At 49.9% G+C, this 25,116-nt stretch overlaps 1 protein-coding gene across 1 annotated transcript in view; it reads left to right on the plus strand.

Annotated features, from left to right (window-relative positions):
- The first annotated feature begins 126 nt into the window (after positions 1-126).
- The window catches only part of KLHL22 (kelch like family member 22), a 35,184-nt gene continuing 10,194 nt past the window's right edge, over positions 127-25,116 (plus strand). Inside the window, exons 1-4 of the mRNA XM_069100931.1 lie at positions 127-274; positions 15,074-15,324; positions 18,991-19,156; positions 22,070-22,788. Coding sequence (XP_068957032.1) covers positions 15,098-15,324; positions 18,991-19,156; positions 22,070-22,788 — 1,112 coding nt within the window. The 5' untranslated portion in view covers positions 127-274; positions 15,074-15,097. The remainder of the gene's footprint in view (positions 275-15,073; positions 15,325-18,990; positions 19,157-22,069; positions 22,789-25,116) is intronic.

The raw sequence follows: 25,116 nt of genomic DNA on the forward strand, positions 1-25,116 counted from the left end.
CCCCCCCATCCTTCCCCTCCTCTCGCCCCGCCCCTCCCTTCCCTATCTCCGGCTAAGACAGCCGAGGGCTCTGGGCGCGTGCGCGGCTCGGGGAGTCCTGGTCACGTGCCCGCCGGCCCCGCCCCCGCCCGGCCCCGCCCCCGGAGGAGGCAGAGGCGGCAGAGGTGGCTGTGGTCGGGGCGTCTTCGCAGCTCGAGCTGAGGAAGCGACTTCGGGCCTGGGGCGAGCGAAGGAGCGAGTGGGCGAAGCGGGGAGCGGAGCCGGGGCCTAGCAGGTGAGTGTGAGCTGGGCCGGGCGCCAAGAAGGCCGAGCCCGGGGCGCCCCCACCCCTCCCCCGGGTCCCCAGCGAAGAGGGAAGGGGGGTGCGGGGGGGCGCTTCTCTCGGGGCGGGCACACAGCAGGCGCCTAATGGGTGGGTGCAGGCGGGCGGCTGGGCGGGCCTGGGGGGCGCGCTCGCCTGGCCTCCGACCCTCCCAGTGCCCTCCCCCTCCTCGGTGACCTTGGGGGGGGTCACGGCCTCGCCGGCTTCCGTGGGTTCCCGGGGATCTCCAAGCGTTGGGCCCCTCCCGGGCCGTGCCTCCTCCCTCAGGCCGTGCCCCCCCTCCCCGGGCCGTGCCCCCTTCCCCCTCCCCCCAGGTGCTCCCCCTCCTCTCCTCCCCTCCCACCTGTGGGCCTCCGGCCCCGCCTCAGGGAATGGGGGGGGGTCTCCAGTTTCATGACCTCAGAGGCCCCCCCTACCCCTTGCCCCTGGGCACCTGTCGCAGCAGGAGCCCGGAGTCCAAAGAGTGTGCCAGGCTCTAGTATGCACCTGCTGGATGCGAGGCGGGGAGCTGCTGGGGCCGGCCAGCGCAGAAGGCGGGGGTAGCCCTCAGCCCCGGGGGGCATCGAGAAGGGGTCGGGGAGGTGGGGTGTCCGTAGGCCTGGGGGAGCCCGGCCGGACAGAGGCACGGTGGCCACTTTGAGGAGAGGATTGCGGGGTCCAGCTTGGGGCCGCCAGAGCCCCGCGGGAGCCAGGGGCTAGTGGAGGCTGAGGCTTGCCGGCCCCCCCAGGAGCATGCCTGGCGGGCAGCACGGGCACCAGCCCTTCCAGGCCTGACAGCGAGCCTTGCCCTACCCGCCATGCCGCCTTTGCAGCCAGGCACCCTTTTAGGGGGCCTCCCCCCCACCCCAGGCCCGCGGGCTTTGAGGGCAGGGCAGGGGCCGGGAGCCGGGGCTTTGGGCAGCTTAGGGTCCGTCGAACCCTACGCCCTTAGTGGTGTGTCCTTCACCAGCAGCCCCCGAATGGGGCAGGGTGGGGGCGGTGTTCAGGCTGGGTCCGGGTTGAGGATGGGGTCTGTGACAGCCGGGGACTCCAGAGGCTTTTTGGGTGTTGGAGCTGGTGCTGGTCCCGCTGGCAGAGGGAGGAGGGGGCGCAGAGGTGCTTGGGGCAGTGGCGCTAATGGGGCTTCGGGAAGCAGGAGAAGGTCCCCGTGGTGGCTCTTGCAAGATTATTGAGAGTACCAGCCAGCATTTGTGAAGGGCTTTCCCTATTTTATCTCCTTTAATCCTCACAGCAACTCTAGAGGTAGATGCCGTTATTATTTCCGTTTGACAGTTGAGGAAACCAAGGCACAGAGGTGCAGTGATTTGCCCAGGATCATACCCATAGCTGTTAAATGACAGAGGCAGGATTCTATCTCCCGTCTTCCAGACTCCAAGTCCCTCAGTTTATCCACCAGGGCAAGACCCAGAGCCCTTAAGCCCTTGTGGTTCTGTCATCCTCAAGGGGTTTAGCCACTTTCCCTTTTAACCCCTCCCTAATCAGTCTGAGGGTTTTAGAGTGGGAAGGAAACTCAGTGACCTCATCTTAGCTCATACCAGAAAAGAAAATACTCTACTCCAGCCATCTCCCCTTAGACCTCAATAGAGATAACCCAGGACCCTGAACCCAAGAGCCCAGGGAATGGCAGAGCCCCCTCTCCCCAGCTAAAACAACTACCCTAACTGGCTTGAGCCCATCTCCTGAGCCACTATTGAGGGGAGCAATCCTCAGGGAGAAGGGGCCCACCTTCCTCCTCCTGCTCACCCCCCCCCCCGCAGCAATCGCTGACCAACTGCCCCCAACTGTCAAAGGGACACAAGATCCCTGGGAGTGGGGGTCTCACCTCCCAGATCAACGTCCTGCTTCTGGAGAAGCTGCCTCTGTGGTGAGGGACCAGTCATCCCTGCCAACTGCCATCCACAGGACCTGAAACAGCTGGGCGCTCTGGGGGAGAGAAGGGAGGCAGCACGTGCCAAAAAGATCCACCCTCCTCTCTCCTCAGATCCTGAACGGAATGGCCTTGGGAACAGCCATGCGTCTGTAGCCTGGCCTCTCTGCAGGTCCCCATTGAGTCTGATAGAGAGAGATAGCCTGGGGCCCTTCACCGAGAGCCCCTTGTCTGGGGAAGCTGCTCCTGGGCACCTGTGGGTGTCACATGCAGGCTTTCCAGGACACCATGTAATCTTCAGAATGTTCTAGAGAAAGAAGGAAGGTCCCTGGATGGGGCAGCTCCGTGACTTTGAAGTGAATGTGGAGGGGGTGGAATGTGGATCACCTAACCTACCCTTCTCACCTGTTACCTCAAAAGAAGTCATAGAAATAGAGAAATTAGAAACAATGCCACCACTTTTCATGAGTTAGCAATAGGGGAGTATTGAGGAAATTGTGGGGATTTTTAGAGGAACTTTAACCAGTATGAATGGAAAAGCAATAAGTGCTTACTTGTTGGCCTGCCTCCGTGCCAAACACTGGGGGCACATTAAATACCAGTAAGGCAGATCCTCCCTCGAGGAGAGGATGGAGTGGCCGAAGAGCTGGGTTTTCTGATGCTTCATCTGGTTAGTTTCTCTTCTCAGAGCTAGGGTTGGAAGTGGGAGCAGGGCTTGAGCTGGAGCACAAGAAGATGGATCTGAAGGCCCCTTGTCCAGTCAGAAGCCCCTGTCAGCGGGCAAGTCACAGAGTCCAGACTCAACCTGTTCTCCTCAATGAGGACTTAGCTGCATCTTTTCCACATGTTCTGTTTCTGTCAAGTCATTCCCTCAACAGCTGTTTGCTTTTCCTCAGTGCTGCACAAAGTGTTGGGCTAAGGCCCTGTGTAGAAAGAGGCAGGTGGGATGCTTGTGGTGGTATCTTTAGAGTGCAGGGGAGACAGCTGGGTCGGGTGTGGGTCTCTGGTTTGTCCTCCTTGTGGGACCAAATTCCTTGCCTTGCCTCAGCCTGAGGTTCCTAGTCTCTGAAACCTGGATCCAAACAGCTTGATTTGGTGTTGTAAACATCTGATTGGGTAATGTATAGAAGGGTGAAATCTTAGAGAGTTAGACATATGTCCTTGCCCTCAGTCTTCTTGAGGTAAGAGCTTGGGCTAGTAATGTAATCCAGATGGCCAAGTAGCCTTATAAAGAAAGGCACAAGGAGAGCCATAGAATGTCCTGCTGTTATGGGGGGAGGGGCAGGAGGGGGAATAGTTATAGGATGGCATGTGGTAAGTGGCCCTCCCTCCAGGACATTTACTTAGATGTCTATGTGCTATACCCAGACCCTCAGAGTGTTGGTCAGCAGGCATTTACCTTGTGCCAGGCACTGTGCTGAGTTCTGGGGACACTGAGGCAAAGGAAAAACCCACCTTTGTTCTTTCTGAGGAAAACAGGGCAGCACCTGGGGATGTGTGGCATTGTAAGAAATGCTGAGGAGGGATATGGTTTAGAGAAACCTGGGGAGACCTGCATGAACTGATGCAAGTGAAGATGACACTTTCTACAAAAGCAGCAGTGTCGTGAAGACAGGCAGCTGTGAAAGTCTTGGGAAGGCACTCTGCCCGGCACAGTGACTAGCCATGATGCCAGAGGACTGGTCATGGCACTGAGTGCCTGCATCCATGCCTTATTTATTTATTTTCTCTAAATAATATTTTTGTTCCTCCTCCCCCCAGTTACATGTAAGGATTACATATAACATTCATTACAAAAAAACAGCCTTGAGTTCCATATTTTCCCCTTCCTCATGCCCTCATGCAAAGCATATTTCCATATTAGTCATGTTGCAAAGGAGACATAGATCCACATTAAAAAAATCAAGTACAAAACAGCCTCCTTCGATCTGTGCTCAGACTCCATCGGTTTTTCCTGGAGGTGCAGAGCGCTTGTCATCACAAGCTCTTTGGAACAGCCAAGTCATTCACAGCTGAGCACCTGCCTCCGTCCTATTGAGAGGTGGACTTTCTTGGGCATGGCCAATTGGGAATTTGTTTTGCTTGACTTTACTTGCTTGCTGCAGGGTTTTCTGTTTTTGCCTTCTTATGCTTGGGGGGGAGAGGAGGTGGCTCTTAAATAAAATTTAATTAAAAAGTAACCAGGTATGTAGAAGATCTGTCCAGAGTAGAAAGGGAGGGAACCTGCGTTTAAGCAACTGGGAGCCCCTGGAAAGGTCTCCTGGTAGAAAGTGGGATTTGAGCTGCCTCTTAAAAGGAGCCTGGATAACTAGGAGTTGGAAGTGAGGAAGGAGAGGGTTCCAGGCATGGGGGTCAGCCAGTAATGCCTGCATTTGGGAGGTGGAGAAGTAGCCAGGAGGCCAGTGGAGCTGCTGTGGGAGGGGGCAGGTCGCACACATTTTTATTGCCAAACTGAGGATTTCGGTTTTGATCCTGGTGGACCTCACTGAGCTTTGGTGGGACATGGAGGATGGCTCAGAGTAGGGAGAGCCTGAGTGGAGGCAGAGATTTTGCAGGGGATTGGATGTGTGAGCTGAGTGACGAGGTTGAGGCTAACACAAGGTTGGTGGTAAGCCTCGGTGCCAGGAAGGCTGGTGGGATCCTTGACAGTGATAGGAAAATTGCAATGAGGGGAGATGGCGAATTCTCCTTTGGACGTGTGGAGTTGGAGAGGTTTGTCTGTGGAATGGCCCCATGAATAGCATTAGAGTTGTGTGACTGTAGTTCAGCAGAGAGAGAGAGTGTGTGTGTCTGGGAGATCTTTGTATCCCCAGTACATAGCATAATGCCTACCAGATAGTAGGCCCTTAATAAGTGTTTGTTAAGTGATGGGCCAGAGGAAGAGGGGGGGAAAGAAAGATCCTGTGGGTAGGGGAGGGGGTGGCATTTTATCTGGGCTGTGAAATACAGCCAGGACATTATGAGGTGGGGTGAGATGGTGATTCCAGGGACGAGGAGACTGCAGCAGAACAGAGGGCAGAAAGCTTTTTTCTGGGGTAAGGGGCAGAAACCAAATTTTTATTTCATATTTATCAGTTATATAACCCTGTTAGCTACAATGAGGATTACAAGGAAGTATAAGATGTAAACCTTGCCTTCAGGGAGCTTACATTCTAGTTGAACAGACAAGATAAACAAACACATTAAGTTCAATAAAAATAGACAGTGGAGATGTCCCAAGCCCACACTCAGAAAGTACTAAATGGCAGAGTGATGGTAGACTGTAGGAGTTGAAAGAAAGGTGAGGTCATTGTGGACTGGAGTTGTGGGAGAGAGAAAGGGCTGTGGCTTCCCCAAGCCTTGCCTTGCAGGGTGTCTTGGGGCTGAAGACTTGGGAGAAGAGAAGAGAAAGCAAGCCCCAGACAAGGTCAGGCTGGTACAGAGAAGGCTGGAAAGTGAGGTGGGGGCCATTCCCAGAGGACCTTGAATTCCAAGTGGAGTTCAGCTAGTGAGCTGTGTCAGCCATAGATGGTTTGTTTTGGTAGAAGTGTGGCCTGGTCAGAGTTTTGCTTTTGCTAGATTAATCTGGCAGCCTTTGTACAGAGAGAGGCTGGTGGCAGGGTGACAGGTCAGGAAGCTGTTGTGCTATTGGAGTTGATTAATTAGGTTTGGGTATCTGGAGAGTCTGAGATTGGGGGACCTGTCAGGCAGGGGTGGTGAGTTCCGAAGAACTGATTTGTGGGCAGAGGTAAGCTTGGCTTTTGTCATCTGAGGGTGTCCAAGGCACTAACTGGATGAGAATGTCAGGCAGGCCCAGCCTGGAGTTGCAGCTGCTGCCAGTGAGTGGAAAGAGAGTGACCATTGCAGTGTCGGGAATGGGTGGGATAGTGCCGAGTGCTAGGAGCTGAGACATTTGGGAAACACCGCTGTTCAGAGAGAAGGGAGAAGAAGGAATCAGTGACTGATGGGAGTCAGTCAGGGAGAGGGAGGAAGGGACGTCAGTGCCGTGGTGTCATGGAAGATACAGGCCAAGGGGCTTGTGATAAATGAGGCCCAGCCCAGGCCGAGAAAAGCTCAGGGGAGGATGTGCTGGGAACTCTCGAAAGCATCTTGAGTTGAATGGTGGATGAAGGCCATGGAGGAGCAGGTCAGAGTGAGAATAAGGGGGAAGTAAGGAGAGCCCTTGGCCTGAGTTGGCTAAGGAAAGGAGGAAGATAGGCTGGGCCTTCTTGGGGAGGGAGTGAAGACAGCAGGAAGAAGAAGGACATTGTGAGAGAGAGAGAGAGAGAGAGAGAGAGAGAGAGAGAGAGAGAGAGAGAGAGAGAGAAAGTAGAGTAGTAGAGTAGAGGGAGCCAGTTGTCCAGGCTGTGAGAGAAGGAAAGCAGGAGAGGAAGATGGTGGAGTAGGTCAGAAAATTCCAGGCTCTCCCGATTCCCCCCACAAACAAGATAAACTAGTGCCATAGGGCAGACCTAGAGGGGTAAAAATAAATAAGAGTCAGGGATTCCTGGGACTGTCTTAGTAGATCTGAAGGAAAATCCCCAGACCAAAATCCCAGGACCAGGTTTTGTCCCTGTGAAAGTGCAAATATCTCTGGAATAAAGAGTGGTGAGCCCTGGGGCTAGCTGGTTTTGGATGGGCCCCAGCCCCAACTAGGAACTTTCACCTCCCAGATAGGGTGTGGAGTTGGGCTACATGCCAGAGAGGGTTAAGGGAACCTCTGCTGATAAGGACCAGCTGTACTGTCAACATACAGCCTTGAGTGAGAAGGGGTGGTGCACCCAGTGAGGGCAGAAGCAGTGGGGCTGGGACCTGCTGACCGTGGGTGTTTACAGGAGGGCCATGTTCTTAGTTTCTGTTCCAAGCTAGAGGGGAGAATTAAAGGAGAACCTGAGGCAACAGGCACCATCATCTCCCATGCCTCAGGACTAGAGGTGATTACAAAAACTAAGCTGCTACAGGTAAAAAATAATGAGCAGGCCTAGCAGAAAGTATCCAACCATAGAAAGTTACTGTGGGAATACAGAAGACCAGGGTGTAGCGGCAAGCACCCCAGTGTCCCCAGGGTTGATGCCACCACAGGTTCTTGGATCTGCTTTGATAAAGGAAAGCAACTCAAAATGGGTTAATAAGCTTACTTTAATCAGTCAAACATGTATTGTTTACTTAGTTCAGGGGAAAGAGGTCAGCACCCCAAACTTCAGAATATACAGCAGAATTATCAAGACAGAAACAGATCAAGTAGATAGATTTCAAACTGTCCAACCATTACATCCATACCCAATCAACATCTGGGTTTCAACATCTGGGTTTTTCAAAGCGGAGGGGGGTGCTCTCAACAACAGCTTCCCAGAATCCAGATCAAATCACAGAACACTTCTCAAAGTGAGCCCCAAAACAAAGCTACACATCAGGGCTTATATAGCCTTCTCCTGGCTCAGAGAGTGTAACAACCTTTTTGACTCACTGGCCAATCAAGAAGTATCTACTGAAAAACAAGCCTCCCTCCCCAGGCTCCAGGTGCACTCTAGCCTAGGGGCAGGGAAGATCTAACAAATTTACATTCCCATTATACCGGGTTCATCTTCAGAGGAGGCTACTGAAGCAAAGGAAGCCTCTCCTACCAGAAAGAGTCACATCAAATGGTTGCCTGCCCACAATGACTTTATAGAAGAACCGAAGACTTTAAAAATCAAATGAGAGAGACGGAGAAAAAAATTTTTAAAAATTAAGAACAATCCAAGAAGAACAAGATTATGAAAGGAAAGGCAATTTGAAAAGGAGATCCAGAATCTTAAGAAAATGACTCCTTGAAAGTCAGAATTGGGAAAGAGAAGCCAGCAAAGTTATGAGACCAAGAAATAGTCAAACAAAATATAAAGAATGAAAAAATAGAAAAGAATGTGAAATGTCTTATAAGAAAAACAACTGATTTATCTGAAATCTACAATAAAAAAGAATCTTGTTACAATAATACAAGAAATAAAGAAAATGTCCTGAAGAGTTAGAACAAGAAGGAAAAGTAGAAATAGAAAAAATTCACTGATCACCACCTGAAAGAGATTCTGTGAAGAAAACCAATAGGAATATCATAGTCAAACTCCAAAACCCCCACTTCAAGGATAAACTATTACAAACAACAAGGAAAAAAACCAATTTAAACACGGCAGCACCACAGTTAGAATCACATAAGACATCAGCGGGGACATTGAAAGATTGCAGGGCTTAGAAGGCTATCGAAGAGAGAACCGAAAATAGCATAGCCAGGCAAGTTAAGCCGAATCCTAAATGAAAAAAAAGGGCACTTAATGAGTTGTCAGACTTTCGGTATTTTGTTAAGAAAACAAACAAAAACAAACAACCTGAACTTAAAATAAAAGAGTTGATATATAAGATAGAAGAGGAATGTAAGGTATATATAAAAAACCAATTATAAGGGACTCAATAAGGACAGGCTGTTTCGTTTTCATATAAGGAAATGTAAAACACATATCTAAGATTGTTATTAGTAACGGGGTAGTTTGTAAGAAAGATTGGCATAGACCTGAGTATGATAGGATTTGAAGAAGTAAAACTGTTTAGGAACACTTAAAAAGAGTAATTATCTTATAGCAGTGAGGTAGCAGAGGAAGAGCTGCCTCAGAGGGATTAGAGGGGGGAGAGGGCTGGTCGTTCTGTGACCCCACTTTTCTTCTGGAATGGGCTTAAGAGGGAACAATACATATATATCTAGAAGAGTATAAAGGTCCTCTAAATTTAGACAGAAATAAGAGACCAAGGGGATAGGGAGGGGGGAGAGGATAAGGGAGGGATTTTTAGAGGGGAGGGGGGAGAGTAGAAGAAGGGGGAGTAATATTTGTTTAGACCGAGGGGAATGGGAGGACAGGGGAGGAATCCTTGAAGGGAGGGTGGGTTAAGGGTAGAAGTGAAGTAGAGCGTTCAGGGGGGATGGGAAATAAAGACATACAGACATAAAAGAAAGAGCAGGAGTAGAATTTATTAGGGTGAAAAGAGCAGGGATAGTAATCATGATCTCAGACAAAGTTAAAGCTAAAACAGATTTAATCGTAAGAGAAAGATAGGGACATTACACGTCAGCCATATTAATACTGTTTTAGACTAGTTAAAAAAAGCATAGAATATTGCTGTGGTGTAGGAAATAGCGAGTTGGTGTTCCTGGAAAAATATGGAAAGACTTGGACTTATGAAGGAAGACGTTATCCACCCTCCGAGAAACAGAGAACACATAAGTACAATATGGTCTTACATAGATGCATGTGAATGTATGTGTCTATGTATGAGTATGATCATAGATACCTATATATGTACGTGTATTTATGTGTCTGTGTGTGTATATGTATGTATGTATACATGCCCACACATATATGCATATATCTCTGTACTTAATTGTATCTTCTTGGGGGTGGGGGAGAAGGGGGAGGAAAAGAACAAAGTAAAAAGTGCACAGCGGAGAACAAAGAAAACTTACAAGAGGCGAAGGTGGATAGCTCAGCACAACACCTAGTGTTATTATATAGGCTTTCTTGAAATAGAAATCGATTGTTGTATATTTTGAGTCCTCTCTTACATTCTGCTCTGCACATGGCAATGCTTTTTCTTTTCTTATTTTGTATTTGTTTTAATATTTAAGTTTATAATGCTTCTTTTTCTTATTGTGTATTAAAATTTTTGTATTTAAGTTTAAAATAAATTAATTGAAAAAAGAAAGAAAGGGGGAGTAATTGTTAGAGGGTGATCCTGGAGAAGGGAGAGGGGAACTAAGAGCATGGTTAAAAAAAAAAGGCTAAGTTTTGTAAAGAGAAAGAGGAAAAGGAACACCTGTCCCTCTGAGATAGGAGAAGAGGATGGTCTGAGATATGGAGACCAGCCCCTTGTTTGAATTGTAATAGCAGACATTGTATACTCATTTATCACTGACTTTGGAAGTGATTTTTCAATCATGTGTCTTCCTAATCATTCAAAGATAATTAGAAAAGGGGTGGTTAGGTGGCACAGTGAGTAAAGCGCTGGCCCTGGAGTCAGGAGGACCCGAGTTCGGTTCCAGCCTCAGACATTTAACAACCATACAAAAACACTAGCCATGTATCCTTGGGCAAGTTACTTAACCCCAATTGCCCTCCAAAAAAAAAAGGTAATTAGAAAAAAATCTGGACCTGAACTGGTTTTATTAGAATAGAGAACTTAAAAAAATTTATTATTCATTTTTAACATTTAATTTTTGTTTTTGCCTTCTGAATTCTCTGCCCCCCTTTCCCACCTTCTATCCATTCTGAAGACAAGAAATGTTATATCAGCTAGGCAGGTGAAATCATGAAAAACATTTCCATGTTAGCCATGTTGCAAAAACAAGCAAACAAACCCCCAAAACAAGAAAAATAAAGTGAAAAAAATTATGCTTCCATCTTCATTCAGATTCCATCAGTTCTCTTTCTGGAGATGGACAACATCAGAAGTTCTTTGGAATTTTCTTGGATCATTGTGTTGATCAGGGCAGCTCAGTTATTCACAGTTGATCATAGTTACAATGTTGCTGTTACTGTGTTTGGTGTTCTCTTAGTTCTGTTTACCTCACTTTGCATCAGCTTATACAAGTCTTCCCAGGTTTTTCTGAAACCATCCTGCTTCTCATTTCTTAGACCACATCAATTTCCAATTCTTTCCCAGTACAAATAGTGTTACTAAAAATATTTTGTACAAATAAGTCCTTTTCCTTTTTCTTTGATCTCTTTGGGATACAGACCTAGTAGTGGTATTGCTGGACCAGTTTTTGGCCCTTTGGGCATAGTTCCAAATTGTTTTACAGAATGGTTGGACCAGTTCTGCAGCTCCACCAACAATGCATTAGTGTCTCTTGCTTAGGGTCACACAGCCAGGCTGTGTCAGAAGCAAGACATCTACATCTTTTGGACTCTGAGGCCAAACATATCTCTTATGCTGGGTATAGATATCTATGTATGTGTATGTTTATATAAATCTATGTATTTTATATAAATCTATGTATACATATGCATGTATTTACCTTTATGTGTATATATGTAGGTATGTGTGTACTTGTCTATGTGTATGTCTATACTCATGTATATGTATATATTAAGAGAATATTGCTATTAAAATGATTTATATTCTTTGATTAGACTCTGAGGAACTTAAAATATGTTGCAGAGACCCTAGAAGGCTGCTCACGTAGATGCCCCATCATTGGCTGTGTAACTTGGTGACTTTAAGGTATAGAGCAGGAAGCAGTGATCCCAGCCACTTACTCCCTCGGAGACATGGAGCAAGTCACAGAACCCATTAGGCTTTTCATTCCTGACCTGTAAAATGAAGGGTCTTTGGATGCTGCACAGCCCTGTCTTGAATGTTGTGACTTTTCGTGCCTTGGTATGGCCCCCTTTTGAGCCTGGCAGTAGCTCAGCTCATCTGGAGTTTTTCTGGCCTCTAACTCACCCATTACTGGAAGCCTTTTCTCGACCAGTTCAGAGTCCCCCTGCAGGCCCAGAATCTCACCTGCCCCTCAGAGCTGGCTGGGGCACATGCCCATGTGCCTCCTGCAGAGAATGAGTGAAATGACTCCCACCTGGGCTGAGGAGACAGGAAAGCTAACCTGGTAATGAGAGCTCCTTTTGGTGTAGTGCTTTATGGCTTACAGAGCAGTTACCTCCATTGTGAATTTGATCTCTGGGACAACCCTGAGAAGTCAGTAGTCTAGGCAGGGAAAGGAAGCATTTATAGGATACCTACTGTGTGCCAGGCACTGAGCTAAGGGCTTGTCTTCACTTGGTAGGAGATGAGGGGACTTGGATGTAAAGGCTACGGGAGTAAGTAACAAGTTGGTAATTTTGGGCACAGATTGCATTAGCTCCAGGAGGGCATGGTGAGTGAGAGCAAGGAGGCTGGTGAGTAGGAGGGGAGAAGGAAGAAGGAAAGATTAGATTAAGGGAGAGCAGATTTTCAAAACTTCAGAGGAAAGCTGGTTTCCCAGGGCCTCTATGGGGAGCTGGTAGCTAGGCCTCGGAAGGAGATAGAGAACTTGCCACCCACGTCTGTCTTCCCTGCCCGGCCCCTGTGAGCCGGATCTCAGGCTTCTGCTGCAAAACTGGCACATGGAAGTCTTGACCCACGTTGCCAGTGATTTTTTAAAATTAATTTCTTTCTCTTATAAAGCATTTTTTTACATTCCCTCCACAAAATCCCCCCAAATGTTGTTAACAAATGTTACTGATTTTTGATCCTAGATAACTGGGCCTCGTGCCTATAATCTCTGTAGCTTAGAGGCAAGGCTGAGGCTGGCAGAGCTTGAGTGGTTCTGAACTTGGTGGATTGAACACTGACTTTAATGGAGTGAGTCCTTACCCTTGGGAGCAGGGACCACGAGGCTGCCCAAGATGTGGCCTAGGACTGATGGCATGGTATGCTTGGTATAGCCCCTGAACCTGGGTAAGAGAGGGGACCCAAGCAGGACAGGGAAAATACGGCAGAAATGGAGAAGGGGAACCAATGTCCTGGTTTTCAGACAAGGAAAAAGAGGAGTGTTGGCATGTTTTAGGCCAGTGAACTTCAGTTCCTTGTGAAATTCTGAAATGTATTTTGAAGGGGATTATCACGTCAACCTCTTCCAACCCCCAATATTCTCTCCCTCTCCCTTTCTGCTCTCCCCATATCCCTGTCTTTATCTCCTTCTCTTCTCCCTCTCTGTCTCTCTCACCTCTTCTCTCCCTTCCCCTTCTCCCCTTCCGCCCCCTCCCCCACCCCATTACTTCTAGGATCACATCTATATTCTCCTTGGACATTTAAAGCTTTTTACAGTCTTGAGCCTTCTTCCCTTTCTAGGCTTTTGACCCCTGACCCTCCTTCACTGGCTCTCTGGTTCTGCCCTCCTCCCCCGCAAGTCTGATACTCCTGCTTCTGTGGCTTCCCACTGGCTGTCCTTCATGCTTGGGGTGCTTTATCTTTTTTTTTTTCTTTAAATTAATTTATTTAATTTCAGTTTTCAACATTCGCTTCCATATGCTTTTGAGTTTTAAATTTTCTCTGTCTCCCTCCCCTTCCCCCACCCCAAGACAGTGTTCAATTTGATAAAGGCTCTACATATATGTTCTTATTAAACACATTTTCACATTAGTCTTGTTGTAAAGAAGAATTAGAATGAATGGGAGAAACCATGAGAAAGAAAAACAAAACAGAAAAAGAGAGGAAATAGTCTGCTTCGATCTACTTTCAGACTCCAGGATTCTTTCTCTGGATGTGGATGGCATTTTCCATCATGAGCCTTTTGGAGTTGTCTTAGATCCTTGCATTGCTGAGAAGAGCTAAGTTTGTAAAGCTAGTCATCACACAATGTGGCTGTCACTGTACACAGGGTTCTCCTGGTTCTGCTCCCCTCCCTCAGCATCAGTTCATCTGAGTCTTTCCAGGCTTTTCTGAAGTCTGCCTGTTCCTCATTTCTTATAGCACAGCAGTGTTCCATTAAAATCATATGCCACAACTTGTTCAGCCATTCCCCCATTGAGGGGCATCCCCTCAATGTCCAGTTCTTGGCCACCACAGAAAGAGCTGCCATAAACATTTTTGTACATGTGGGTCCTTTTCCCACTTCTATGATGTCTTTGGGATATAGACCCAGAAGTGGTGTTGCTGGGCCAAAGGGTATGCACATTTTTATAGCTCTTTGGGCATAGATCCAGATTGTTCTCCAGAATGGTCGGATCAGTTCCACCAACAATGCATTAGTGTTCCAGTTTTCCCATATCTTCTCCAACATTTATTATTTTCCTGTTTTGTCATGGTAGCCAATCTGGTAGGTGTTATGTGGTGCCTCAGAGTTGTGTTCATGTGCACTTCTCTAATTAATAGTGATTTTGAACATTTTTCATGTGACTATAGATATCTTTAATTTCTTCTTCTGAAAACTGTCTGTTCGTGCCCTTTGACCATTTATCAGTTGGGGAATGACTTGTATTCATATAGATTTGACTTAGTTCCCTCTATATTTTAGAAGTGAGGCCTTCATCAGAGACACTGGCTGTAAAAAATGTTTCCCAGTTTTCTGCTTCCCTTCTAATTTTGGTTGCATTGGCTTTTTTTGTGCAAAACTTTTGCAGTTTCATATAATCAAAACCACCCGTTTTGCATTTCATAATATTCTCTGTCTCTCATTTGGTCATAAATCCTTCCATTCCTGGGCAGGTTAAATTGTTTCTTGCTCTCTAGGTTGCTCATAGTTTCAGCCTTTACATTGCAATCATGTGCCCACTTTGACCTTATCTTGGCATACAGTTTTAGATGTTGGTCGCTGCCCAGTTGCTGCCATACTGTTTTCCAGTTTTCTCAGCAGTTCTTGTTAAATAGTGAGTTCTCATCCTAGAGGCTGGGCTCTTTGGGTTTGGTAGACAGTAGTACAGTCATTGACTTTTGTTTCACATGGATCTTTTCCCTTAGATATTGTCTCCCCCATTAGAATGTCATTGCTTGAGGACAGAGGGGGGTTTTGTTGTTGTTCCCAGGGCTTATCATGTTGTAAAAGCTTAATAAATGCTTGTTGATTTATTTATCAGTGACAATTAGGAAAGTGGGGACTTCTGTCTTGAGAGTAATCTCTATTTTATTGCTTAGGTGCATAAGTCTGGTAAATACTAAACTTTCTTTCGGGCCCTATTGAATAGGGTGGGACATGGGAAGGGTTACTGAAAGCCTAGGGATGTAGGGGCCCCAGATGAGGGCCATTCCAGAGTGGAGGGGGCTGCTCCTCCCAGAGGTGCTCAGACAAGGCTTGGGACCACGGGCCCGAATGCTGTTGCAAGAGCTCTTGTCAGGAGGGAATTGGACTGGCTGGCCTCAGAGGCCTCAGCTCTGGCGCTCACCCCTTCTGTTCTGTGCCCTCTCAGTTGGCTGGCGCCACCGCGCTCAGGATGGCAGAAGACCAGGAGCCCCCTCAGCTGGCTCAGGTGGCCCCCGAGCCCATGGCCCAGCACTGCAGCAGCAACACTTACCGGAGTGCCCAGCATTCCCAGTCCCTGCTTAGCGGGCTGCTGGCTCTTCGAGATAGCGGCATTCTCTTCGATGTTGTCTTGGTGGTGGAAGGCAAGCAGATCGAAGCCCATCGCATTCTCCTGGCCGCGTCCTGCGACTACTTCCGGTGAGTTTGACACAAGGACCTCACTTTTCCTTCTTGCTTTCTTTTTCTTCTGTGCTTGAATGGCCGGACTTTGGGATGTGGGTGAGTGTGTGGGTGTGTGTGGGGAGAGGGGGTCTAGTGCAGCCTGGGTGAGCCAGGACGTCACCCTGCAATGCCGTCGTTCAGTCTCCCAGGTTCATGACCCTGGCATTTCTCCTTGACTCCTCGCTCCCCCTCCCCCACTCTGGTCGCTTGCCATTTCTGCTCTGACCGCTGGTTCAGGTCTTCACTGCTTCTCCTCCCACTTGGTTTTTCTGCTTCAAGTATCTCCCTGTTCTAGAATATCATCCAAGCTGTTGCCAGAGTGACTTTCACTAGACAGAGGGGAGAGCTGGGACTCTCCTCCTCTTCAGGTCTTCTTACCTCCTCTTGAAGAAGGTTTAAGTCTCCTGCTCAGCTTTTCAGAGCCTCTCATAACCTGGCCTCAGACCCCTTCCAGGAATGGCGGTCAGCCATGCTGGCTTTCTCCATCCTCCAGCTCCGTCTGTGCCTTCTGGGCCTACACTACTCCCTGTGTTTCCTCTCTGCACGTTTTCATCTGGACTCGCACTTTCAGTGACGATTGTCTCCTCTGTACTTTGTACACATACTCTGGCACCTCGCAGTGTGTGCTCGGAACGTGACAGGTGCTGACGCTTGGCTGCCCATCACCTATTCGGATGACTCTGGCTAGAACCCGAATCCCCTGTACTGCAGCACAGGAAAGAGCAAACTCACGGTCCCTGTCCTCAGGGAGCTCCCGTGGCCAACGTGGGGGCAGCCCTCCAACGGCTCTGTGCTGCCATGGTCGCTGGAGCCTGAACGGTGGGCAGTCTTGGGCGAAGCACCAGCAGGTGGTGAGAAGTTGGAACCCAGGCCACTGGAAGGAGACAGGATTGGAGACCAGTCTTGAAGAGCTGGAAGGCGGAGCGAAGGGTGGGGCGCTTGTTGTAGGGACCTTCATGTTGGACCCTGAAGGTGATAGGGAGCCATGGGAGTGCTTGAGGAGGAGTGGGATGTGGTCAGACCCAGACCTCAGGAGAATCCCTTTGGGGAGAGACTAGCGCCCTCACCCCAGGCTATGGCAGTAGTCCGGGCATGAGGGATGAGAGCTGGCACCAGGGAAGGGGCAGCTACCAGGGGAGAGAAGGGGCCTGCCGAGGTGAAATGACTGAGCCTTGGCACCCAAGGTGGGGGTGGAGGGTGAGGGAGAGGGAGGAGCCAAGGAATCTGGAGGCCCGAGAGGCTGGTGGTCTCCTCACAAGTCACAGGACAGGTGCAAAGGTGCCTTATCCTTTGGGACATGGTGAGGTGGAGGTGCCTGTGGAACGCCCAGTCTGAGGGCAGATCTCGGGAGCCATGCACATGGAGTGGAGGCAGCTGGCAAGCTTCCTCTTAATGCTCCTTAATAGCTGAAAGCCCGGATTTCCTTCCACAACACATGTCTTGTTTGTTGATTGGCCTCCTGCCTCCTGGGGCCCTGCTTCCAAGCTACTCTCACAGGGTGGGAGCTCTGTAGGGTTCTGGAGTGCCATGGGGGTCTGGCAATGCAGGAACTGTAAGTTCCATTGGGAGAGACAGTCTTTCCTATAGCGCCCAGCCCTGCTGGTTGCATTCATTAGAATTAAATGAGAATTCCAGACAAGCAGTTCGTCACCATAAATCATCATGTACCTGTGAGCTGCTTTCATTGTTATTAACTGGTGTTACTCAGTCATCAGTGTCATGACCTTTTACTGTTGGTCAGAAGCTGGAGAATCTGTTTGGTTCTTGAGAATGAATCAGCTGCACATTTACTCTGTACTAGCAGAATCTAATTGAATAATTACTTTTTAAAAACAAATTTTTGGTCTGCCCAGAGCCAGTGGAGATCTGGGGGTCTGTAATGGTAATGGTAATCTGAAGATCTTCCCAACCCCCTGATAGGCAGAATGTAATCACATGTAGCCTTTGGTGGGAGGAGCTTGCTGAACGGGTGGAACAGGAAGTTTGTCAGAGCAGCTAGCAAGGTGGGAGAGAGAGGACACAGGCAAGCAGACAGCTAGGCTTATGAGTGTTTGTATGTGGGAAGGCTAGAGGATGGTGTGGTTCCCTGCTGTGTTATGGTGTAGTAACTTCTTTGTTGCTATGATGGATTCAGTTTTCTGGTTTTGGTATTTGGTTTTCTGATGTCTGAATAAATGTTTTGCTTCTGTTTTATCTATGAAGAGTCTGTTACATGTTGCGATTCAGAACTGTGCCAACTGGAGGGAGGTGTTGGTGCCATGAATATTGCATTGGTGCTACAGGGTCCTGGAGGGCATGAACCAGAAGGGGTCTGGAACAGAGGACAAACAGATCTGGCCTTGGGAAGGCAGCCTTAGAAGTCAGTGAGTCTACATACCCTCTAGGCCCACCCCATTTTATAACAGAGGAAAGCAGGTGGCTTAACCAAGATGATATAGTAGCAAAGGACAAGTAGTGAGACTTGAGTTCTGCTCTGCTCAGCCCCCCTCCCCTGGCTCTTCACTGCTGGTAGTCTTTCTGCCTCAACCTGTTGCCCACACATGCTCACATGTGCATACCCTTACCTGGGCTTGCTATGAGTCCTATTGAAACCCAGGTTTGATGGCATTTGACCTCCCTGTCATTGGGGCAGTTGGTGGTGCAGGGGATGCGTCTCTGGGCTCGGGGTCAGGAAGGTCAGAGTTCAGATCCTGACCCAGGTACTGACTGGCTTTATGACCCCTCACCCTTCACTTCACCTTTGCTTGCCTCAGTTTCCTCCGCTGTAAAATGGGGATAATCCCCCGAAGGGTTGTTGTGGGGATCACATGAGCTGATATTTGAGAAGTACTTGGCACAGTGCCTGGTGCCTAGGACACAGTGAGTGTCATGTAAATGCATATCCCCCTCTCCTTTCCTCGCCTTTCCTCGCTTTCCTGGGGGGATAGACACAGAGAGTGTATATCGACATAGAGGCAGGAGAGAGAGATGAGAATGATGGCTGAGGGGGCCTGGGCACTGCTGGGAGCAGCTGTCTTCCAGGAGGCTGGTGTGAGCGGGTGGGACGCTAGGCTGGCCCCAGGCTTTGGATGGCTTTCGGAGCCTCTTTTGAACAGAGCCTGTATCTCCTCACGACTGATGCTCGCCTGGTCTTTCAGTTCCTCACAGCCAGAGAGGGGAGAAGTCACTTAGGTCATAAAGGTCTGGACTGGGTTCCTAGGTCCTCCGGGGCTCTGGATGGCTTGTGCCAGCCATGTGGTCTTCCCATGGAGGTCACCCATGGACCTGCCAGCAGAGCTCTCACCATAGCAGGTCCTCCCGAGCCAGTGACAGAATGTGACTCTGCCCTCCGTGGCCTGGCCTGGCAGGGGAGGGTGGCTTAGTGCCAAAGGCTAGCCCCAAACGGGGTGCCTTTGGGTGGATGCTTGGTGGCCTCCCTCCTCTTTGCCCAGTCTAGCCCTTGCCACAAAGTCACCTGGGGCAACATTCTGTCGAGTCAAGCCCCGCAAAGTCCATCCCTTCCCATCTGACCTTGGGGGTGCCTTTAGGTCATTTGGTCTCCCGGCATCTTTCCAGCCAGCCTTTTGTTCACTTCCCACCTAGGTCCTCAGGTACAGGGTGCGTGGCTTTAACTTCCTCTTCCTTTGCGTCTTCATTTTTCAGAGGCATGTTTGCAGGAGGACTGCGGGAAATGGAGCAGGAAGAGGTCCTTATCCATGGCGTTTCCTATAATGCCATGTGTCAGATTCTGAATTTCATCTACACTTCAGAGCTGGAACTCAGTCTGCACAATGTCCAGGAGACCCTGGTGGCTGCCTGCCAGCTTCAGGTGAGAGCCCGGACTGGAAGCAGAGGCAAGCCCTATGTCAGGGCAGGGTGCTGAGGGCAGCCGGGAGAGCTGGCAATTGCAAGGAGAGACAGAAAGCCCAGGTCTTCATGCTTCACCAGCGGCTTGGATGGTGGGGCTTACCCTTGGCCTTGGCACTGCTTCTTATACCCTCCTTTCCCACCTGCTTCCACCCTGAGCCCTTTTTTCTCTGCACTCTCTACCTTTGCTGTCAGCTATACACACTCTTCCGTTTTCTGCTGCCACAGTTCCTCCTTTGCTTCGAGGGTGGCCTTTCTCCCTGTGGCTCCTTGTGTTTGCCTTCTGTCCTGTCTGCTCTGCTGACACTGTGTGCCTGCTTGTCCTTGGGGCCCGTGTGCTCACCTCTTCTCTGTCCTTGGGCCCAGCTGCTTTTGGGAAACTTTCCCTCCTCTGTTTGAGTGACCCTTGTGTTGGGATTGCCTCCTCCTGAGGGACTCTGTTGGCTCCTCATGGTTGTCCCTGTTCCCTCTGCGTTGGTCTATGCTCTTGTGTGACATCCTCTTTGTCTGTGACTCTGCTTCTGTCTCTGTCTCTGAGTCTCTGTCTCTGACTTGGTGTCTCTGTCTCTGTCTTTCACAGTCCTAGGGAGCCTTTGCTTCAAAGGTCACAGATAAAATTGTCCAAAGAAAATGGGAATTTATTCAGTCTAGAATTTCTAAAAGGGAGCTGGAGTGTTTGAGCAGTTTTAAAAACGAAGAACAGGAAACAGAAAGCTCTGTTCCCTTGGTGTGGTCCCAGGCAGAGATGGGCTGGGGCCTCAGGGGAGCCTAACTGGGACTGGCCGCCCTGCCCCTCCCCTCCTGGGCTGTGGCTGGCCTCGTCCTTTGAGGTTCTGCTCAGGGGCAAAGCTCCCCCTTTTCTCTTCAGACAGGGGCATCTGCTAAGTTGGACGGTCGTTCTCTGTGCTGTCTGTGCCGGGGAAATCCCAGCTCCCGCTCGAGTGGTGGGTCTTCACATGACCGATTAAAGGGCATTCCCTGCAGAATTCTAAAGGCTTTGCAGTAGGAGAAGGCAGAAGGAGAACAGTAAATCCTTAGCGTTTCTCCAGAGTATGTGAAAGTCCTCACAGGTTTATCTTCCCAACCCCCATGTCAGGTGATCTTGTTTCCATCTTATAAGTGAGGGGGAGGGACGGTGGCTCGGCCCAGGCCTCGTGGTGTCGGGTTGGGATTAGAATCCAGGTCCCTCCTGACTCTGAAACAGAGGTGAGCCCTATGCCAGGGCAGGGTGCTGAGGGTGGCCAGGAGAGCTGGCAATTGCCGTGTTTCTCCCGTTCTGTGCTGTGTCTCTGCATTGCACTTCGTGGTGGAGGGAGGGTCGGTCCTGGCCCCCTGGGCAGACTCTTTTGTGCCTCCCTTCTCCAGGCCTTCTTGGGAGGAATCACCGGGGACATCTGGGCTAGGGACATCCCCTTGGCACTCCTTGAGACCCCCGGAGCCACCCAGGCCAGCAGGGTCAGACTCTAGGAGGGCCACAGACCAACGTTCTCTCTTTTGTCTTGTGTTTTTGCTGAGTGTGCCAAGCATTTCTTGAGTTCACTGAAATCTGGTTCTCCCTGCTCTGGGTCTGGGGTGCTTATACTGCCCCCTCCTCACTTCAGACCAATGAGTCGGACATCTTTGGTTTGGGCCAACCTGTGTTACCCCCATGCAGTATGGTAGGGAGAAATTTAAGCTCTCTCAGGCAGAACTTCCTGATGTATGTGCATCACTTAAGCCTTGGTGGTGCCAATCATCCAGCAGAGGCCCTGGGGGCTTGCCTTCATGAGCCTACAATCTCTGAACATTAGTGTTAGAAGCTGCCTAGATAGCCAGCTCTGCCTTCTTGGCACCTAAGGCCTGCTACCTGGGGATGTGATCCAGTGTCATCCCATGAGTTTGTGGGAGGACAGGAAGTGAGACTCAACCCTTGGGGCTCCCATCTCAGCACAGATACCCCCGTCTCCAAGACCAGCAGCAAGAGAAGGTTATGAACTTGGGACCAGTTGAAACCCCTCACTTAGCCCAGGCTGTAGCCAGACATCTAGAGACTGGGCCTGGGGGTTGGGGGTGGGCTAGGAGACCACCTAGTGGTGTGGCCTCAGGGGCCATTTGGTTTCAGACAGTCTTTGTTCTTGGTGGACATCATTCAGTCTTTTTCAGTCGTGTTTGACTCTCCATGATGCCATTTGGGGTTTTCTTGGCAGGGATGCTGGATTAGGTTGTCATTTCCTTCTCCAGCTTATTGTGCAGATGGGGAAACTGAGGCAAACAGGGTGATGGGACTTGCCCAGGGTCACCCAGATAGGAAGTGTCTGAGGCTGGATTGTCTTCTTGTCCCTAGGCCTGGCGTTGTGTGCCCTGGTCGTCATTCCCATTCTGTGTGTTGGGAGGGGGAGGGATGGGTTGTGGAATGCTTTGGGGAGTGTGAGCCCTGGTCACTGCCTGAGGACCAGGAGCCAGGGCTCTGTCGAGCAGCAGTCACAGCTTTGCCAATATGACAGGCCATTTCCTCAGCAGGCCCTCGGTTTCCCCTCTTGTAAAATGGCGGTTGTTGGTTCCCAAATTCCGAAGCTTTCCCAACATTTTAATGTCAAAAAATGTAACAGATACCCTTTGATAATGGATTTATTTTCGCCATGTCCTCAATTAGAGCAAAGTCAGGCTGAAAATGACAGCATTAGGAGGTCTGTGGCTTCTTAGGCTGGAGGAGTGACTGCACACACTTAGCCCCAGGGTGGTCTCCAGGGCCCTTCTGGCACTGCTGCTTGGCCTGGTGCTTCCTGGGCTTCCCAAGTTCAGGGGCAGCATGGCTGATTCTCAGCTGTGGTTTTAGGTGTCCAAAGGGCTCAGCCAGGCCTCCCTCAGTGAACTCCTTTCTGTTTCCCTCCACCAGATCCCAGAAATCATCCACTTCTGCTGTGACTTCCTCATGTCCTGGGTGGACGAGGATAACATCCTGGATGTGTACCGGCTGGCTGAGCTCTTTGAGCTGGGCCGGCTGACGGAGCAGCTGGACTCATACATCCTTAGGAACTTTGTGGCCTTCTGTAGGACTGACAAGTACCGCCAGCTGCCCCTTGACAAGGTCTATGCCCTGCTCAGCAGTGACCGGCTGGAGGTCAGCTGTGAGAACGAGGTCTACGAGGGTGCCCTGCTCTACCACTACACCCAGGAGCAGATTGAGACCGACCAGGTGTCTCTGCTGGAGCCGCCCAAGCTGCTGGAGACTGTGCGTTTCCCCCTCATGGAGCTCCAGCTCCTGCAGAAGCTTCACGACAAGCTCAGCCCGTGCCCTCTACGAGACACAGTGGGCAGTGCCCTGCGCTACCACCGCCAGGAGATCCTGCAGCCCAGCCTGCAGAGCTCCCACACGGCCCTGCGCTCCGAGTTCCGCTGCGTGGTGGGCTTTGGGGGCATGCACTCCACCCCCTCCACAGTGCTGAGTGACCAGGCCAAGTACCTGCACCCCACGCTGGGGGAGTGGCGCCACTTCACTGCTGCCTTGGCGCCCCGCATGTCCAATCAGGGCGTGGCTGTCCTGCATAACTTTGTGTACTTGATTGGCGGGGATAATAATGTCAGAGGCTTCCGCGCCGAGTCCCGATGCTGGAGGTAGGTGCACCTCGGGGGCTTTACTGACAGCCCTTTGCTTTTCCAGGCAACTGATGTGGGGGCCTCCTGAGGGCCAGGGCCAGGGCCAAGGCCAGGGCCAGTTGTCATATGGACAGAAACCTCAAGCAGACAAAAATACAGGCAAAGAAAATAGCACAGTTCAGCAGACCAGCAGACAGGGCTTCCAGCTGTCTGACCGTCACATGCATACAGTCAGTCACCAGAGAGAGTAGTGCCAGCATCTGGGTTTTCAAAGCTGGGGGGCTCAACGGCTGCCCAGAGGCTCATCTGGCCAAGCCACACAGCTCTTCCCAAAGTGAGCCCCAAAGCAAAGCCTCGTCTCAGAGTATATATAGTGTTCTCCAGGGTCAGAGAACATCACAACCTTTGTGACCCACTTAACTACAAAGTAACACAAGTTGTACCTCCTGAAAAACAAGCCTCCCACCACAGGCTCCATGTGACCACACTCCTCCTATGAGGGGGCAGAGTTTATTTTCAAATTAGGAAAAGTCCTCAAATTCACCTAAGCCTTTTAAGGGGCAGGGAAGATCTTCAAATTCCTATTACCATTACATTTGGCCCCAAGATCTTTCATGCCTGTTATATAGGCAACTTATATTGGAATTAGCATTAATATCCCTTAAGTGCAACACAATCCCCACAAAATAAAGACATCACATTTGCAAGATGCCTCACGACTCATTACCAGAGTGGTCACAGGCTCTGTCTCCACTGGGCCACATAGAAGCAGTGGGATACATTCTATTGCATCCCTCAGCAGCTAAAGCTAACAGAGGGGTCGTATTGTCACCTGCTGCCACATGAAAGTCCCTGAAAGCTTGCTGGACCAAAGGATTCTGGCAAAGGCTTACAAATTTCAAGCAGTCCACACTATCTGTCACTGCTCCTCCAGCTCCTTCGTCCCTGATTCTTACCATCCAAGACACTAAGGAGTCCCCCATCCTTTGGGTGAATCTGCTCAAAATATCAGTCATCTCCTGCTGAGTGAAATCCTCAAGTATCTCCTTGAACTCTCCTGCCTTCTTCTCAGTATGGGGTGAGCTTCTGCCCTTGTAAAAACTTCGCCAGGAAACAATGTGTCAGTCAGTGACATTGTATCACCACCCGGGAGTCCTTGTCCTAGTAACTCGGCTCAGACTCTACCAAAGCTGTGAACTTTGCGCCTGTTACTTTTCTTCTTTTTCTGAGCCAGATTTACAGCAGCCCTCTCTGCTTCCACCTGACTGAGACTCAGCTTGCTCTTTGAAGGGGGGGGGGGGGCGGCTCGAATTCTGGCACTTAGCCAGCTCATGTAACAGCTTGTCTTGGCTTTTACACACAGTACGTTAGCCTGTCAGCAAGACCCAGCCTCTTCTAGTCACCAGCCTCCAGCTCTCTCCCAAGTTTTATTGGTATTCTTTGCAAACATGTTTCTAAATCTCTAGGTTCCCCCTGCTGCAGCCTCTGTTCCCAGTTTTCCCAGAGCCCTGTACTTTTAGACCACTCCCTTGCTAGGGAGGCATTAGGCAAATCCTCCCATCCTGGGATAGCCATTTCTTCTCCTAAATCCCTTCTGCCTCCAACTAGAGGTCTGATATTTCGCGATCCTGTTTGTGACACCAAATGTAGTGCCAGGACAATATTTGCAGCACCGACTGTGACTAAATAGTCCCATATAGTGCTTGGATTGCAAAATATAACAAACTCTCCATACAGAGGACAGAACTAAAGCATTTATTTAGACACCAGAAAACTCAATCCCAACATCAGGAAACTGAATCCATCAAAGCAGCATCAAGTTAAGGCACCACAATGTAGCAGAGAGCCATGCCATCATTTAGCCTTCTCACAAACCAATACAAGATCAAGATTTACTCACAAACCCCTCTATCTCATTGCCTGTCTCTCTAGCTCTGACTCCCAGCTTCCTGTGGGCTCTGTTCCACCCTTTAGCGAATTCCCTCCATCACAGGCTGCACATTCAGGCTATTAGGGGGCAGAGTTCACTTTCAGAGCAGGGGAGGTCTTCAAACTTCCCCCTAGGCCTATTCAGGGGCAGGGGAGGTCTTCAAACTCCCATTCCCATCACAGCTTCCCAGCTCACACATGTGTTTTCAGGGTCAGGCCCGGAAGGGGCCTGGGAGGGAGGGCAGCTGTGGCCCAGAGAGGTCAGGAGATGTGGCCTGTGGGCCTGGTGCTGCCTCCTGGGCTAGCCATGCCATACTGGGATAGCTTTGCACCCTGGGCTGTGTTTCTTGATGTCATGCCAGAATTCGCCTTTTTGCAGTTTCCATCTTTCCTTGCTCTGCTTGATCAGTCCCCCCT

This window comes from Petaurus breviceps, unplaced genomic scaffold (genome assembly GCF_028583685.1).
Source record: "Petaurus breviceps papuanus isolate PSGF00001 unplaced genomic scaffold, PetGlider_PUasm1.0 428, whole genome shotgun sequence".
Taxonomy (NCBI): Eukaryota; Metazoa; Chordata; class Mammalia; order Diprotodontia; family Petauridae; genus Petaurus; species Petaurus breviceps.